Source organism: Lactuca sativa, chromosome 7 (assembly GCF_002870075.4).
Source record: "Lactuca sativa cultivar Salinas chromosome 7, Lsat_Salinas_v11, whole genome shotgun sequence".
Taxonomy (NCBI): domain Eukaryota; kingdom Viridiplantae; phylum Streptophyta; class Magnoliopsida; order Asterales; family Asteraceae; genus Lactuca; species Lactuca sativa.
This window is the reverse complement of record NC_056629.2, coordinates 107,508,755-107,524,774: the sequence shown is the minus strand read 5'-3', so window position 1 is coordinate 107,524,774 and position 16,020 is coordinate 107,508,755. Positions and strand designations below refer to the sequence as shown.

Here is a 16,020-nt window from a genome sequence, read left to right as displayed (position 1 = left end):
ATTTTCACAACAAAAAATTTTCATTTTTAAATAAGGCAAAACTTCCTATTTATAACTACATTTTTAACAAAAACCGTTTATTCCAAAATACATTTATCGAAAATCATAGTAATATAAGAAACGCGGAATCCTCAATATTGTTGATGAATGTGTACAGTCATGCATTCTCATTCCGACGACCAACAATAGAACCTGAAAACATAAACAACTAGGTAAACATAAAGTTTAGTGAGTTTCCCCCAAAATACCTGATACAACAAACGTATTATCATGCATAACGGACCCACACTCATCAAATTGGAATACCTTGGCCCAACCAGTCATCGGACTGGAATGTCAACATGCAACAGGTCCAATCAGTCATCAGACAAGGATACTCAGTCTGCGTGCCTACAACTTATAGTCGGCCCACACCAAGTATCTTGGCCTACAACATATAACAAGACCATTTTAACCTATCCCACCACCATATGACTATCCCACATAAGATGTCGTGAGAAAAACCTAAATAATCATAAGTACTGAATGAATACAAAAACAAAAATGACTTATTTTACAACAAAAAAAAATATTAAGAACTAAATGTGTACAAAAATATTAAGGACTAAATGTGTATAAAATGAGAAATATATTACCATGTTAAGTCATTTTTACTGGCTAACCTGGAGTAGCCGGTCATAAAGACTAAATGTGTATAATTTAATAAGTTGAAGGAGTAAATGTGGACAAAAAAACTTAGTAACTAAATGTGTACAAATCGAAAAGACTAACCTGAGTAACGAGTCATAAGGATTAAAGGTATACAATTTAATAAGTTGAATAGGTAATATAAACAAAAAAAGAAATAATAATAAAATATAAAAATATAAAAAAAAAAAAAAAAACTTAATGATTAAATGTGTAAAAATCAAAAAATATATTACATTTTTAAGTCATTATCACAAAAATAAAACATTATATCTTGTTCGTAGGTCTAAACACTTAATATCTTAATAAAGTAAATAATTTGTACGTAGGATAACACAAAATAAGACGCCTGGGAGTTCGAACTTATATTTCTTTCATCTTTTATTTCAGGTTTTCAACATATAAACATGAAAATTAAAGGTTCCATCATCCACTCACATTCTCATGTTTTAAATACATATCATCATCTATACGTTTACTACATATCATCCGTAATTTAAAGACCCTTTAGGATATTAAAAAAAAAAAAAAAAAATAATGAACCAAAACAACTAATCCCCTACACAAAACCCCCTTCTATTCCTTGTGTAATCCATTGTATCAATAACCGCCACAGACCACCTCATGCCGCCCTGCCTACATAACATTGCAGCTTGAAGTATTCTCATCATGGAAATATTGTCCGAGGGGGTCACCTTGTGGTGGTTGAGGATAGGGGTACTGTGGATAGGGTGGCTGCATATAGTTGACCGCCGGTGGTGGGCGGGCATACATCATGGGCTGAAACCTTTCATTCCCGTTTGCTCGTTGTTGGTTCATCATCGCCGCTGCTAACTGCTGCTGGTAGTGCGGGTTTCCAGCCATGGCTTCACCTCCTCCACCTTGGAAATAACCACCACCACCACCACCACCACCATTCATAGCTGCACTAGCTGGAAGTCCTTGAACCGCACCCATTTGACCCATCTGACCCATGGGCCCCATACCACCACCTCCACTCATACTCATCATGTTTCGCATGCCTTGTAAACCATCATTCATCCCACCTTTCTTTCCGTCATTAACGCTCATGTTAACACCACCATTCCCGCCTCCTCCACCGTTTTTACTTTGACCACCACCACCACCGTGGTTTTGATTGCCTCCATTATTGTTCGATCCCCCACCACCACCACTTCCACCTCCTTTCTTTCCACCACCATTCACCTGTACAGGAATGTTCCCGCCACCTCCTTTCTTCCCACCATTTCCACCATTATTTCCCATTTGAGGGGCACCCTTCATCAACTGCTGTGGCATCTGCCCGCCTTTCATGAACTGTGGGTTCATCATCATATTAGCCATCTGAGAACCACCACCACCTAGCATCACTGGCTTCTTCATCGGAATATCATCAATTTCATCATCAAACTCGTCGTCATCATCATCATAGTCATCATCATCATCATCATCATCGAACTCATCATCGTCATCATCATACTCATCCTCACTCTCCGGCACCTTAAACTTGACAGACTTGGGTGCATCCTTCCCGCCGCCACCGCCACCGCCATTACCAAAACCTGGCAACTTCATGTCTTTAAATTGAGGCGGCAACTTCAGATCTTGGAACCCTTTTAACTGTTGGAGTTGCTTAAGCTGTTGTATCTGTTGCGGTGTTGGGCCACCACCCCCACCACCGACACCGCCGCCGCCGCCAACTTGCTTCTGTTGTGGTTGCCCTCCTTTCCCCTGCTGCTGCTGATGCTGGTTGTTTCCACCCCCTTTCTGTCCCTGGTTTTTGTTATTTCCGCCACCGCCTTTACCACCGTCGATCTGCATATTCTTAAACTGATTATTGACCTGTTGATTTGGTTTCGGAGCACCCCAAATCTCTGCATTCTTCCCACCTTTTGCAAGCTTCTTGAGGAGTGTCGCCGGATCAACATTTCCTGATACCGTCACCTTCCCTTGTTCTGAATCTATACTGACGGTGTAAACACCTAAAACCAGAAAAAACGTATTCATGAATTTAAAGGAAACACAACGGAGAATTAATTTTATTTGTCCACACCAATTGGAAAACAAAATTGAATGCGAACACAATACCATCAATTTTCTGAAGTGTTTTCTTCACTTTTCGCTTACACCCATCGCAGTGAATGTTCACTTTCAGGGCACAAGTCTGCACTCACAAACAAACACATAAATTAAAATTTAAGAAAATTTTCCAAGAACACTTGCAGAAACGACATAAAAATCATAATCATAACCAAAATCGAAAAAAGTAGCCTTCTTTTCCATTTTACCAATTATTGCCTCCAATTTCGGGTCAAAAAAGAGAGATAAAGAAGTCAAAATTAACAAAAAGAAAAAGCCAATTCCAGAAAAATATTGTTTAATCTTTTGAGTTGAAAGCAAGCAAGGCATTTGACGCAAGCAATGCACAGATAGACATGGAGTGAATTTAATATGTATTTATAGATTACAAGATTTTTCTCAATAACTGACGTCAATTATGAAACTAAATTGATACGAATTCGGAAGACATTGAAATGAAGAAGCTTTGCTTTTGGATGGGTGAAGTCCAAGATTTCATTTTTCGGGCAAAAAAGAAATTGATGTTTGTACCTGAATCTTCAAGAACTCTTCTTTACTCATAATTTCCGGCAAAAACAAAAAAAAAAATCCAGAAAACCACAATGGAATTCGTTAGGTGTTTACAGATCTGAGCAACCGGGAGTAAAACTAGAAAATTGACAGAGGAGGGGTTTCTAAGGAAGCAAAATGAGGAAGAAAGGAGAGAGATAAGAGATTGTGTGTGTGTGTGTGTGTGTTTTCAGAAGGAATGGGTAGACATTAAAGCTCTCTGGTTGTTCTATATCAGAGTTGAGGGGATTGGGGGGTTCTGGTTTTATTTATTTTGGGATTTCCTTTTCAGTGTGGCTTGTCACGTACAGTGAAGTTATAAACCGGTACCTAAGCCGGCTCGGTAATATGGCTCGACTCTTGTTATTTAATTAAACCATACCTGTTCAACTATTTATGCCTTTTTACAGATAATATATTTAATATATACTTCTTAATGTTTGAATGCTTTTTACATTAATATAATTTACACAGGAAATCATATCACTTGCTAACATCGAACCGATTTATCTGAACATTGTCCTCTACTTTGCTATGTATTCATCATAACGGTGGTCCAACTCCACGTTTCACATCCGCAATAAAATAGATTTTTTTGTATCTCTTTTAAGATGTGTGAATGATGTCCGGGCTTTGAAAAAATTGTATACAGATGAAAACATCTTATTTGTTTATTTTAATTTAGAACTGAAAGACAATTTTTTTTCTCATTACTTCGACAACAGCATAAGCTCAAATATATAAGGACACAAAGCAAGTAAATAATTCTGAAATGACAAAAATACTCATTCTTCTAACTAATTGTCAAACGGATGACTAACTTTTTAACAAACTACTCCGTTTTTTTTTTTTTTTTTTTTATTTTTTTTTTTAAACGGCAAACAAACTAATCTACTACTAAATAACCACTTATGTTTCCATAGAGACTTGAACTCCTAACTTCTTATATGAGAAGGTCACTCCATAACCCCCTCCACACATACACATCCTCAGGCTTTTTGGTTATCAAGTAAACCAGGAATTTTTTTTTTTTTTTTTTTTTTTTTTTTTTTTTTTTTTTTTGAAATGGAGAAAATGACTAAAACTTGCAACAAGCTAGTAAAAAGAAATTACAAAGTCAAAAAAGCCATAGCTGGAATTTTCTATCATCCTATCTAGCAAAAATTACAAACTTTAGATTTATTTCTAATACAAAAATACGATAAAGAAACTATGTTGTCAATAATCGCTAACTTTTTAGGCATGACCGTCCAAAAATCAAGTAAACCAATGTTGGATATTGCTTTTGAATGTTGAGGACCATGAAGTTGTTTTGTTAATATATCATCTAGCTGTTCATTAGTAGTAACGTATGATAATCAAATTAAACCTTCTTGAACCTTTTCCCTTACAAGATGACGGTCTAATTACCGTGTTTTGTACGTTCATGAAAAACAACATTAGAAACTATGTAAATTGCAGCCATGTTATCACATGTGAGGGGAATGTGAGTGATTTCTAGAACTCCAAACTCATGAAAAAAAAACGATATAGCCAAGATAATTCAACAGTAACTCTTCACATGAAACAAAATTTTGAGTGCTTGAACAAGTTGCCCAATCAGAGTCACAATAGGCTTCCAGTTTGAAATTATTATGATTATTGAAGTATAAAGTTTGAGAAAGTGTCCCTTTTATGTATCTTAATACTCGTATAACAGTTGAACAATGGGTTTGAAAAGGTGTTTTATTCAATTGGCTGAGATATTGGATTGAGAAGGCTAAATCTAGATGAGTATGCAGCAAACAATTGAGCTTCTCAATCACTTTGTATGTAACTAGTTGTATCTAGAAGTGGATTGTCTATAACAGGAAGTAACTTGGTTCAAGAAGGAAATTGACTGGAAACTAGGGTTGCATCGTCCATGTCATAATCATGTAATAATTCTTTTATGAAATTGTTTTGATGAATATGTTGGATTTGGTGTCTAAGCTCATAACTATAATTGATATATACTTGAATTGATAGTAGCACGGTCCTTTTGTGTTGCCTTCAAACATGACAATTGAATAGGATAACTGTTAGAGAGAGAAGAATGATTTATTAATTTATTACTTGGCTAATAAATTAATTAGAAATCATAATAAATGATTTATTAATGTATTATGGAAATAATATATTAATTAGAAATCATATTGTTTAATTAATATTTAATATTAATTTGGAATTAAAGGTGATAATGTTCCATAGTTGAGCATTGGACAATTCTAGAATCTCCCTATAGTGGGAGGAACGAAATCTAGATGCTCTTAGGGTTTCCTAGGGCTCTAAGGGTGCCTTGGATTCCTTAGGGAGGAAGTTAAGGGATTAGGGTTATCTTAGATACACCTGCCTTATCTAATACCTTCCTAACTAAAGGGTTTTCGTATACTACAACATCCTATGGTGTACATACAACCTCAAATGCTTTGGATTTATTTCTTCTCTAATTATACATGCAATATTGTTTCCAAAGCATTAATCCTACAACTAGCTTGTAATAGACATGAACAACATAAAATACTAGTTAGAAGTTTACCTCTTTATATAGCTTGTAGAACTTGTTGTGTTTCACCTTTAAGAACTTAGTGCCCCAAGTGTGACACCTCAAATGGTTCACAACACACCTTAGACAAAGGTTGACTTTTGAGAGAATATTCTTACACTCAAATCGGCTCATGAACTCTTAGAACATCTAGTGCACGATTTTGGATGATAAGGGGCTTCTTATATAGTGTGGCAAGATTAGGGTCAGCACTGTGTAAACCTTAATGCCCATGACTCTTCATATTACCTAGGATCCATGGGTTAAACCTCCATGTACTATCCATAGACTACCTTATTGGTTTAGCCCATCCTAAATAACAATTGGCCCACGCTATAAGAATCATTGATTTACCAAATCAATCCCTATATATTTAATTAGTCTCTTTTGATCACTAAATTAATTACAAATTAATTCTTGATCAATACTAATTAAAACATATGATTTCATATTAATATATTAGAACTTATAATATATTAACAAATCATAAATAACCTCTTCTCAAAAGTCTATCCTATCAAATTGTCTGGGTGATATGCAACCCAAATGGACCATGCTAGTCTCGGGTCAAGTACATACCAATTATAGTTATGGGCTTAGACACCTAATCCAACAGTCTCCCACTTGGATAAGTCTAATAACTATTTATTGCAAGTATGACTCCAAAATCCCGACTAGCAATCGTAACTCTTAAAAGCCACTATCGAACTCTGACCTAGTCAATGACGCGTCCATTAGATAAGGGGTCATATATTCCTCCATTCTAGATATTGTATGGACATGAGACATGGATTATAATCATTCTATCTGTCCATATGTTGTTTCCAGATTTTCGATTTATGACGACCAACTAATTGAAAAATCAAATCAGTCCAGGCTTGGCCAAGCACTTAGGGGTGTCATCACTAAATCATCGAGGGGCCCACAAATATCGCTTTTAACCACATGGGGTAAAAGGAATGGATAAACTTCGACTCAAATGCTTGCTTGTACTTACTCATCAAATTACACACAACAATATGTTTTATAACACCAAGTTACTGGTGCATTTACATATGTCAATATGCAACCGACTTGCAACTACAACTCACATGTCTCCGTTTCAAGAATATAAGATATCATCGTTTCACAATCACTCATGATAAAATCCATGAAGTGATTCATATGAGCGTGGGTTGAATCCAATACTCGAATCTTATTCCAGGACTACTCATGAACACTACAACAAACTTGTGCTATGTCTACAACACCTAGACAAACTACATACCCGTTCATGACAGTCTTGCCTCAGTACCTACTTCCAAAATATGACCTACTATGGATGGTTTGAATAACCTAGTTATTCAGGAAGTCGAAACATGCAAAGTGAAACACAAGAATAATACTAATCCTATATGGACCCCAAAAATTTTTAGTGCCATATTGATTATGTTGGATTAATGTCTAAGTCCATAACTATAATTGGTAAGACTTGACCCGACCCAACATGGTCCATTTGGGTTGCATGACATCATGCATTTGGATAGAGTAAAATGAGAGAAATAACACTTAAGGTTTATTAATATATTATAAGTTCTAATATATTAATAAGATTATTTAATTAGTATTGATCAAGAATTAATTAATGAAGACTAATTAAATATATGGGTTGATTGTGTAAATCATCCATACTTATATAGTGGGCTAATGCTCCATGGATTATCAAGTTGGGCTAAAACCCATAGGATGCTCCATGGACGCTCTATGGTGTATTTGAACCCATGGATCCAAGGAAATGGAAAACCATGACATTTAGGGTTTACCCTAATTGTGAATAACTATATAATGATCTTACTATTAAAGAAATCGGCCACTAGTGAAACAACTGAGGGAAAACTGATTTTTGAAGTGTTCTAATTTCTCTCTAAGTTATTCCAAATGCATTTGATGTTGTGTGAACCATTTGAGGTGTCACACTTGGGGCACTAGGCTCTCAAGCTACATGGAATCAAGCACCAACAAAGAGGTATGTAATTCTACTAGATTTTATATTATTTGTACTTCATAATATGCTAGTTAGGATAAATACCTTGGAAATTGATATTTTCATGTATAATAGAGAAAACATAGATCCAAGGTACTTAGGGTTGCATGTACACCATAAGAGTGTTACAATGCTCAAAACCCAACAATGGTATCAGAGCCTAAGCTTGTTTTCAATTATACTTTATGCAAAATGATTTTCGAAGCCAAGAATTGTCCAGACCAAAAACAAATCGACGAGTTTATGCATAAAACTCAACAAATTCACCATATTAGGCATGAACTCGATGAGTTCCTCAAGGAACTCGACGAGTTTTGGGTCCTAACAGCTTGTTATTCGAGTTTTGGTGCTGGAATTGGTCTAAAATCATTACCTTGACCTGTTTTGGACTTATAAAACCTATTTTTAATGTGGTAATGATTATGTTAAACCAATTTCAATGCTATAATCAAAGTTTCAAGTTTTATATATGTTTATGTAATTCTTGAAAATTGTTGATTATGAATGTTCATGCTTATGAGTTTAGTTAGATCATAGGAATTATGTGCAAATTCTTTGTTAATGTAATTCTTGATCTTAATGAATTTGTATGGACTCCATTACTTGTCCTCAAGTTATGGATTACCAAAACTTTTTTGTTTTACCTTATTTTATGAGTAAATTTAGATTAAAGAAAAAATTATGTGTTAGTTGTTTTCAATCAAAATTAATCTACAAGTTGTTCATAAAATATGTTTTTGTAACTTGTCTTCAAGTTATATGAAAAATCATATTTATGAATCTTAAAACTCATAAAAAAAATGTCATAGGTTACACAAAATAAAGAGTTTTATTCATTAAATGGTTTTATGACTCCATAACTTGTCCTCAAGTTATGGATATTTAAAGAGTCACTTCATTAAAATTGTCATTAAAGAATGAGAGGTTACATAAAAATGAAGAGTCTTCATTTTAATGAACCATTGAAATCATAATTTATGAATTGAAGAGTCTTGAAATGGTTTCAAAACTTGCCCTCAAGTTTTGGAATTTGTAAAGTTACCCCCTCATGTATACTTTAATTCCAAATTGAACCCTAGAATTTTAAAAGTTTAAAATTCAACCCTTATACTATTATTATATTTTTTAATTATATAGATATGTATAAGAAAAGTCAAGCTTACCGTTAGTAGGCCTCATTCACGAAGCCGGTCTATAATGGGGGTATAAGGTTACTGTTTATAAAATGGCATTTTAATGGGTGTCCACTCTTACCCACCGCTTCCTTGACTGGTGGAGGGTCGTTAGCCGAACGGGTAGGAAAGGACTATAATTCTCCCTTCATTAAAAGTTTAATGATAAATACTAAGTAACTAAACACTTATAAATTCCCAATCTTAGTTACTTAGGAAAATGTGAAATGGTGCTAACCCATGAAATTACATTTTGCACCTTTGTTAAGTCGTTAGTGGAGCGTGTGTGGTTAACCGGCACACTAACATAGGACTGACAATGTGTGGCAAAGGGTGACTTAAGTTTTATCATAGATTGGTGGAGTGTGTGTGGTTAACCGGCACATCAATTAGGTGATAAAATTAAGGGAACCAAGTCAATTTGCATGGTTATTCACACCTTGTTTGTGATCCTCGGCATCCTAGTCACAAACTTGAGAGGGCACAATCGAGATTCAAACTATGTCACACCCCAAAACCGGAACGGCAGAAACGTTCTGGGGTGGATGACATCATGTCAAGTATCACAACACATGCATTATAGTAATCATAATACAACAAAACATTGCATTAATAGTAATAGTTTTACATGGTTTACATTACCATACATCAAAGTAATACAAGTAAATATAATAAGTACAACATGGTACTAAGCTATCTTCATCAACAGCTCTGGGGATGTACCTGTTTAATGCTGACCTGAGAATACAGGTTATTTGAAAAGCGAGTATCAGCATTTTTACAAATGCTGGTGAGTTCATAAGTATTTAGTGGAATTTTATCCAAATAACTTAATAAAAGTGGTAGTTTCAGAGTATCCATTACATTAGTGTCTTTTCCAGAAAATCCTATATTTTCTTTAATAAAAGCAGTCTTCTACCAAGACTGGACGGAGTTATGTGGTAAAAAGTAGTTTTCCCTTAATCGTTATCATCATCAAAATACAGGATTTGATTATTAAAGAAAGCAAGAGGAATCAGGGAAAATAACATATGCCTCAACCGTGAGGACTGTTGACTAAGGAAAAAGGAATCATAGACTCCAAGAGAGTATCGAACAAATGACACGCCTGGCTCAGTCTAACAAAGAGAGACACAGACCCCAGACGGTACCAAATGAAAGGTACGGCTAGCAAGGTCTAAAAATAGAGGATACAGACCCCAGACAGTATCAAATGAAAGATACAACTAGTAAGGTCTAAAAATAGTGTGACTCTGAGAGTGGGTTTCCAACATACAGTGTAAAAAGCTGGTGAAATACCGTTACCTTAAGGCCATGAATTATAAGGTAACCTGGGATACTCGTAACCATACTAACCGACACTAGAGTACTTGACGCCCTGCAAGCGTCTATAGAATATGACATTTGTCACCCCTTGGCTTGGTAGGCCGTGGACTGTAGCTAGCAGTCAGGGTGCGGGGGTGTCAATCCTGTATAGATCTATACACACAATGTCCGCTCTCCCTATAGGAGATTCTGGTTACCAACTAGACGACGGAGAAGGTCGTGTCCCGAAGATGCATCCCAAATAGTTGGTAGTGGGTTTCCAATGTAAGTGCTGAACTAGAGGTAGACACTCATAACTGAAATGACTAGAGTAAACCTATATGGCTATGCTCGTATACATAATATATAACTAATGAATCAAACGACCTTCAGATGGACATCCGATCCCACCAGACCACATCACAACGAAGAAAAGGAAATAGGGCGGACAAGCCTTCCTAAGTCCTTCAATCATTATTTATATGCATCTATACAAGCACAGAAATACATCTAACTACGTTTGAGTGTGCAAGAAGTGGAATCATATCATGAATTATAACAAAATCGTGATGTATAACCGAATCGTATGTAATAATCGAATCTTGAAGTATAAGTGTATAGTGTGGAATAACCGAATTGTGAAGTATAAGCGTACAGTTTGGAATAACCGAATTGTGAAGTATAAGCGTACAATGTGGAATAACCGAATCGTGAAGTATAAGTGTTACCAAATATAAGTGTATCACAAAGTAGAAGCGACAACAAGTGAAGTAGGAGTGTATTGAGTGTAAGTGAAGTAGAAGCGATATCAAGTATAAGTGAAGTAGAAGCGTATCACTAAGTAAGAGTGTAAACAAGTATAAGCATTTAACTAAGTAGAAGTATCCACTAAGTAAAAGTATAGCAAAGCAGTGGTATATAACGAGTAGGGTATTAAAACATGGAAGAAACACTTTATACTTAAGAAAATCACGACAGGGTATTCTTTTGTAAAATAAGTTTGAAAACCTTTGGAAAACTCTCATAAATCTGTTTTAAATGAAACATTGATAAAACAACATAAGTAAAATATTTGAACAAGTGAAAGCATTTTAGAAAAAACATTTATAGTGTCATACCCGATAAAACAGTTTACAGTGTGGTAAATCCTTGTGCATGCGGGTTATCAATCACATGTGATTGATATGATAACTGGCATGTTTAACTTGTATTTCCCCTCTATAAAACATGTAAAAACATTTAAAAGGTTAATTCAGGGGTATGAACTCACCTGGTGTAAGTGGATTCGACGAAGGTGTCGGTTGGGTGCTCAGTGTCAAGTAAAGACTTGGACACACTTAGTGACCTATTAACATATGATAACATATGTTTACATACAATTAGTATATATAATACCAATTTAACAAGTATACGCATCCTAAAGTGCGGAAAACACTTTGATTAAGTGTTTGGGGTGTCCCGGGTAACATATAAAGGCTCAAATGGCTTAGGAATGGAGTCTACTCTTCTAGAGTAAACTCTATATATAGAGTTCACGGCCCTGGGACAACTCCCCATGAGTTTACGGCCGTAAACTCATGGTGAGGGGGTTCTAGGATGCTAGAGGGTCTCACATCAATTGTAGATTTATGCTAGGTCCAAAAATAAATTATATGAATGGATTTAAGGCTTCACATGGACCATTAAGGAGTTTACGGCCCTAAGCAAGGGAGCTTACGGCCGTAAGCTCCTATACACTCATTCATTTGGTGTTTTCAAGTCTTAAATGGTAGAGGATAAATCCTAGGTATTTTTCCATGTCGAATGAAGGAGTTTGGGCACCATTTGGGCATTAAATGGGAGTTTACGGCCCATGAACCACCTCTATGGGAGTTCACAGCCGTGAACTCCTATCCTTTTGGTTCTATTGAAGTTTAAGGCCCTTACAACCATAGTATTGCTTTCAAGCTATTTTTCCAAGGCCATAGGGGGTGTTTAGGGCATTTCTAACACATGGAATTGAGTTTACTCCCCATGAAGGGGAGTTTACGGCCCAAGCAAGTTCTTGGGCAGTAAACTCAAGTTTAGTCTCCAAAAACTTGTTCCAAGGTGTTCTAAGCCCGAATATGTAAGCCTAAAAGTCATATCTAAGCCTTAGGGCAATTTAGAGGGGTTTTGGGACTTAAAAACCCCATTAAATGGTGTTCACGGTCCAAGAGTGTTCTTGGGCCGTAAACACATCATTTTGTCCCTATTCTATGATTTAAACACGAATTTGCATGCTAGATAGGTTATACAACGAGTTAGGATAGTTTACCTGCTCGTTTGGGGCTCGAAACGGACGATTTTTGGCTCGGGAAAAATTTGTAGAGAAAGAGTTTAGAGAGAGAGTAAAAAGGTGGAAATGGAGTTTACTCTCCCTTATATAGGGGTCGGAGTTGAAGCTCAGTGGGAATCTACCCGATACTGTCATTATACGGGGCTTTTGGTCGCACCCGATTTACTGGTCGTAGTAAAATTTAACTTTTTCCAAAATAATATGGAAATGTATATCACATGTTTTTATTTATCTTATTAAGACTACAACGACATAATAATATAAATAAATAAAGCATTTATTCATTTGGCAACCTCTAATTAACGGAATTTATATAAAATGGAATATTCCGTTAACGGTAACGGGGTAATGTAACGGAATAAACTTTGGGTTGTCACATCATCCCCCCATTAGAGAGAATTTCGTCCCGAAATTCAGGTCTAGGCAAGGTAATAGGTATGAATGACCGAGTTGAGGCAGGAGGGTACTTCCTATTCGGTTTGTCCTCGCATTCCCAAGTGAACTCTGGTCTGTGTTTGTCGTTCCAACAAACCTTCACCTACGGGATGCGGGTTCCGTCTCGCGTAGTTAGTGGGTTTCGACTGGTGTATCTACGAGGTTATGGTTCTCAACGGTTTCTATCAATATGAGTGGGATACGAAGAGTGACGCCGAGCAACACTGATCAAGTCTAGGAGGTGGTTCGATCGGGTGTGAAACTTGTGGAATATCCAGAAGTAGTAGTGGTCTGACAAAGGTTGGACCAAATCTCAGCGAGGATTCTCAGATGGTCCTAAGCTCTCGGAAGGGTAGAGCTTTTCAGTACTTAGAATATAGTGTACTTCTATGGCAAGATCATCACTGGCGTGATCGCCATTCCGAAGTTCCTAACATCTCTCTCATACTGGTAGTGTAGTCCTTCAGGTTGGTTCTTAGGAAGTTCAAGTTGTCCTTGGTTTCGCGTTTTCCTGACAATTGGCTTTTAGAGGCTTTCTAGGTCATCGAATGGGTTGTGTGACTATGGTTATCTATTTGCTGTAGTGTGTCTATCTCAAGCTCGTGCAAAATGAACCTGTACTTCTGATGCTTGAGGTATTTCTAACGGAAACCCTCAGGGTCAGGGAGACAGGGTTTCACTAGATGAGTGTTGGACTATCTCGGGAGCTGGTTCTACAATTTCAGCGTGAGATAGTATTCGTAGAACACCTAATAGTCCAATGAATCTCTAAGACTTTGGTTGATTATAGTACGGAAAGCGCATGCTCTTGCATAACCCCTCGACTAACACCAAGGCTGGTGTCAACTCTATAATCTCTTCAGGATCTGGGTCATGAGGCTTAACGCAACTACTTTCGCACTTTGATCAAGTATTCTTGGCTGCAGAGGTTATCCTGTGGTTCTCGGCATTCTAGTGTTCACTTCGGAGAATGAAGTCTATCGTCTACAGGGTGACGACGATTTCCTCCATGCGAGAGGGTGGAGGATCCTAGGCACTACTCGCCTGCAACGGGGTGGACGAAGTGCCTGAGTAGTGCGAATATCTTCTGCAACTACTCTTCCAAAGGTTCTGAGTTTTTCCCCGGTCTAGGTCAAATCTAGTGAGTATAGGGTTCCATTACTTGGAACTTTAATCCCTTTTATTAACTGAGGGTGTTAGCTAGTATGTGGGCTTAACCGGGATGACAATAAATTTCGGATTTGTGGTCATTATAGTATCTCAAACCGCAGTGGTTCTCTTGACTCCAACTCCTATTTTATGGAATAGGATGAAGGGCTTTAGTATGAGGTTCGTGGTAGAGCTCATACCTGGTTTAACCACTAATACTTGGTGTATGCAAGCAGTATATAATTGAGGTCGGTAGGATGTTTAGTTGTGCAACTCCACCCCAAACCCACAACCCAACGAGGAACAGGGAGTAGGGAGGAAGCACACATCTTAAATCTTTTTGATCTCAACTATACACCACCTTTATGCATATACCTGGTTATAGTGGTCAGTCCCATGAGTTCTATCCTCTGGTTTCACGAACCTGATGTGCAAGGTGCGAAGGGTGTTTCTGGGGAATCTACGAAGTACGCTTCGGATGGTCGTTGTCTTCTGGAGTATCTTGCAGTGTCTTTCGCTTCGGCTTCCATCTGACTAAGAGAGGTTGGTCAACAGCGCGTGATACCCTTCTCTCGGGTACTTCGGAAGGTTTGAGATAAGAGGGACGACTGACGGATCGTATTAGATTTCATTATTTGTATTATGTTTAGGTTCGGAAGAACCTTTATTTGCCGACATGGCTACGGAGAAAGTTCTTTTTACACTGCACTAGGGATACACGTGGTTGCACTACGTCAAACCATGATCAATAGAGTCGTCGAAATTTGCATACTTCGACATGACATAAAATGAAGATCGATAGAGTCATGCGCCGAACAGGCACACAAGTTCTAGGCGTCTCGGGTTTCGTCCTGTGTATCACTTCCGCGGATACTTGGACCGATAGAGTCGACGCGAAACTATAGAGAGTCCTAAGTGTTTTCGAGTAGAGTACCTTTTCATGAATGGATTCTCACGAGGCATTTCTATAATCACCTAACATATACTAGTCATGTATAGTTAAGGTAAGGAGGACTGTTGACTGAGCGACTCTGCCCTAAATCCACAACCAAACGAGGAACAGGAAATGAGGCGACATTCACTCACTCTAGGTCTATCCATCTTAACTATACATGGCCGTAACGTATATTTTTAGCCATTATAGTTTTACCTGATGAGTTTTAAATTTTATAACAGTGCTGTGACTTTCGCCTTATTGGGGAAGTATTTACATTTGAATTAGCCTTTTGATGTTTTGCGTTAGTTATCTGAGATCGAGAGACGTACCAAAATCTACCAGGTTCCTTGACGCATCTCCTTAAGTAGTAGAGTTAGGCTCCTCCTATGCCCTTGTTGTTACCTTCAGTTGGGAAATCCCTTTTGAAGTGTCCAATATCACCACATAGACGACAAACTAGGTCGGTCGTTACATTGGTGATTGATGTAATACGGTCCATCGGAGTTCTGCATACGCGAGCAGTATGCCCCTTCATGTTGCACCTAGCACATAAGAGTTCCCGACATATACCATGATGATGGTAGCTACACTTGTCGCAGTGGGGAAGGTTTCCTAAGTATGGTCTCCTAGGTGTAGGGATGGGAGGGTTGGCAGGGGTATTGACTGCCTCAGCTCGTTGCCCTTTGGAAGGTCCTTTAGCCGAGGTAGTTCCCTCCTCGATCTTGATCTTTCTCTTCAGTGGATTTGAGTGAGGTTCTTGGGCGGCTGGGTATGCAGGGGTTGGTTGCTGCTGTCCATTGCTAG

General features: G+C 37.4%; 1 protein-coding gene across 1 annotated transcript; it reads right to left on the bottom strand.

Moving 5' to 3' along the window:
• Window positions 1-1,043: 1,043 nt before the first annotated feature.
• LOC111895123 (heavy metal-associated isoprenylated plant protein 33) lies at window positions 1,044-3,623 on the bottom strand. The gene is made up of 3 exons (XM_023891223.3): window positions 3,298-3,623; window positions 2,776-2,851; window positions 1,044-2,669 (listed from the first exon to the last, which is right to left on the bottom strand). Exons 1-3 carry the CDS (start codon window positions 3,325-3,327, stop codon window positions 1,324-1,326), a joined length of 1,452 nt encoding a protein of 483 aa, XP_023746991.1. The 5' UTR covers window positions 3,328-3,623; the 3' UTR covers window positions 1,044-1,323.
• Between the last annotated feature and the right edge of the window lie 12,397 nt (window positions 3,624-16,020).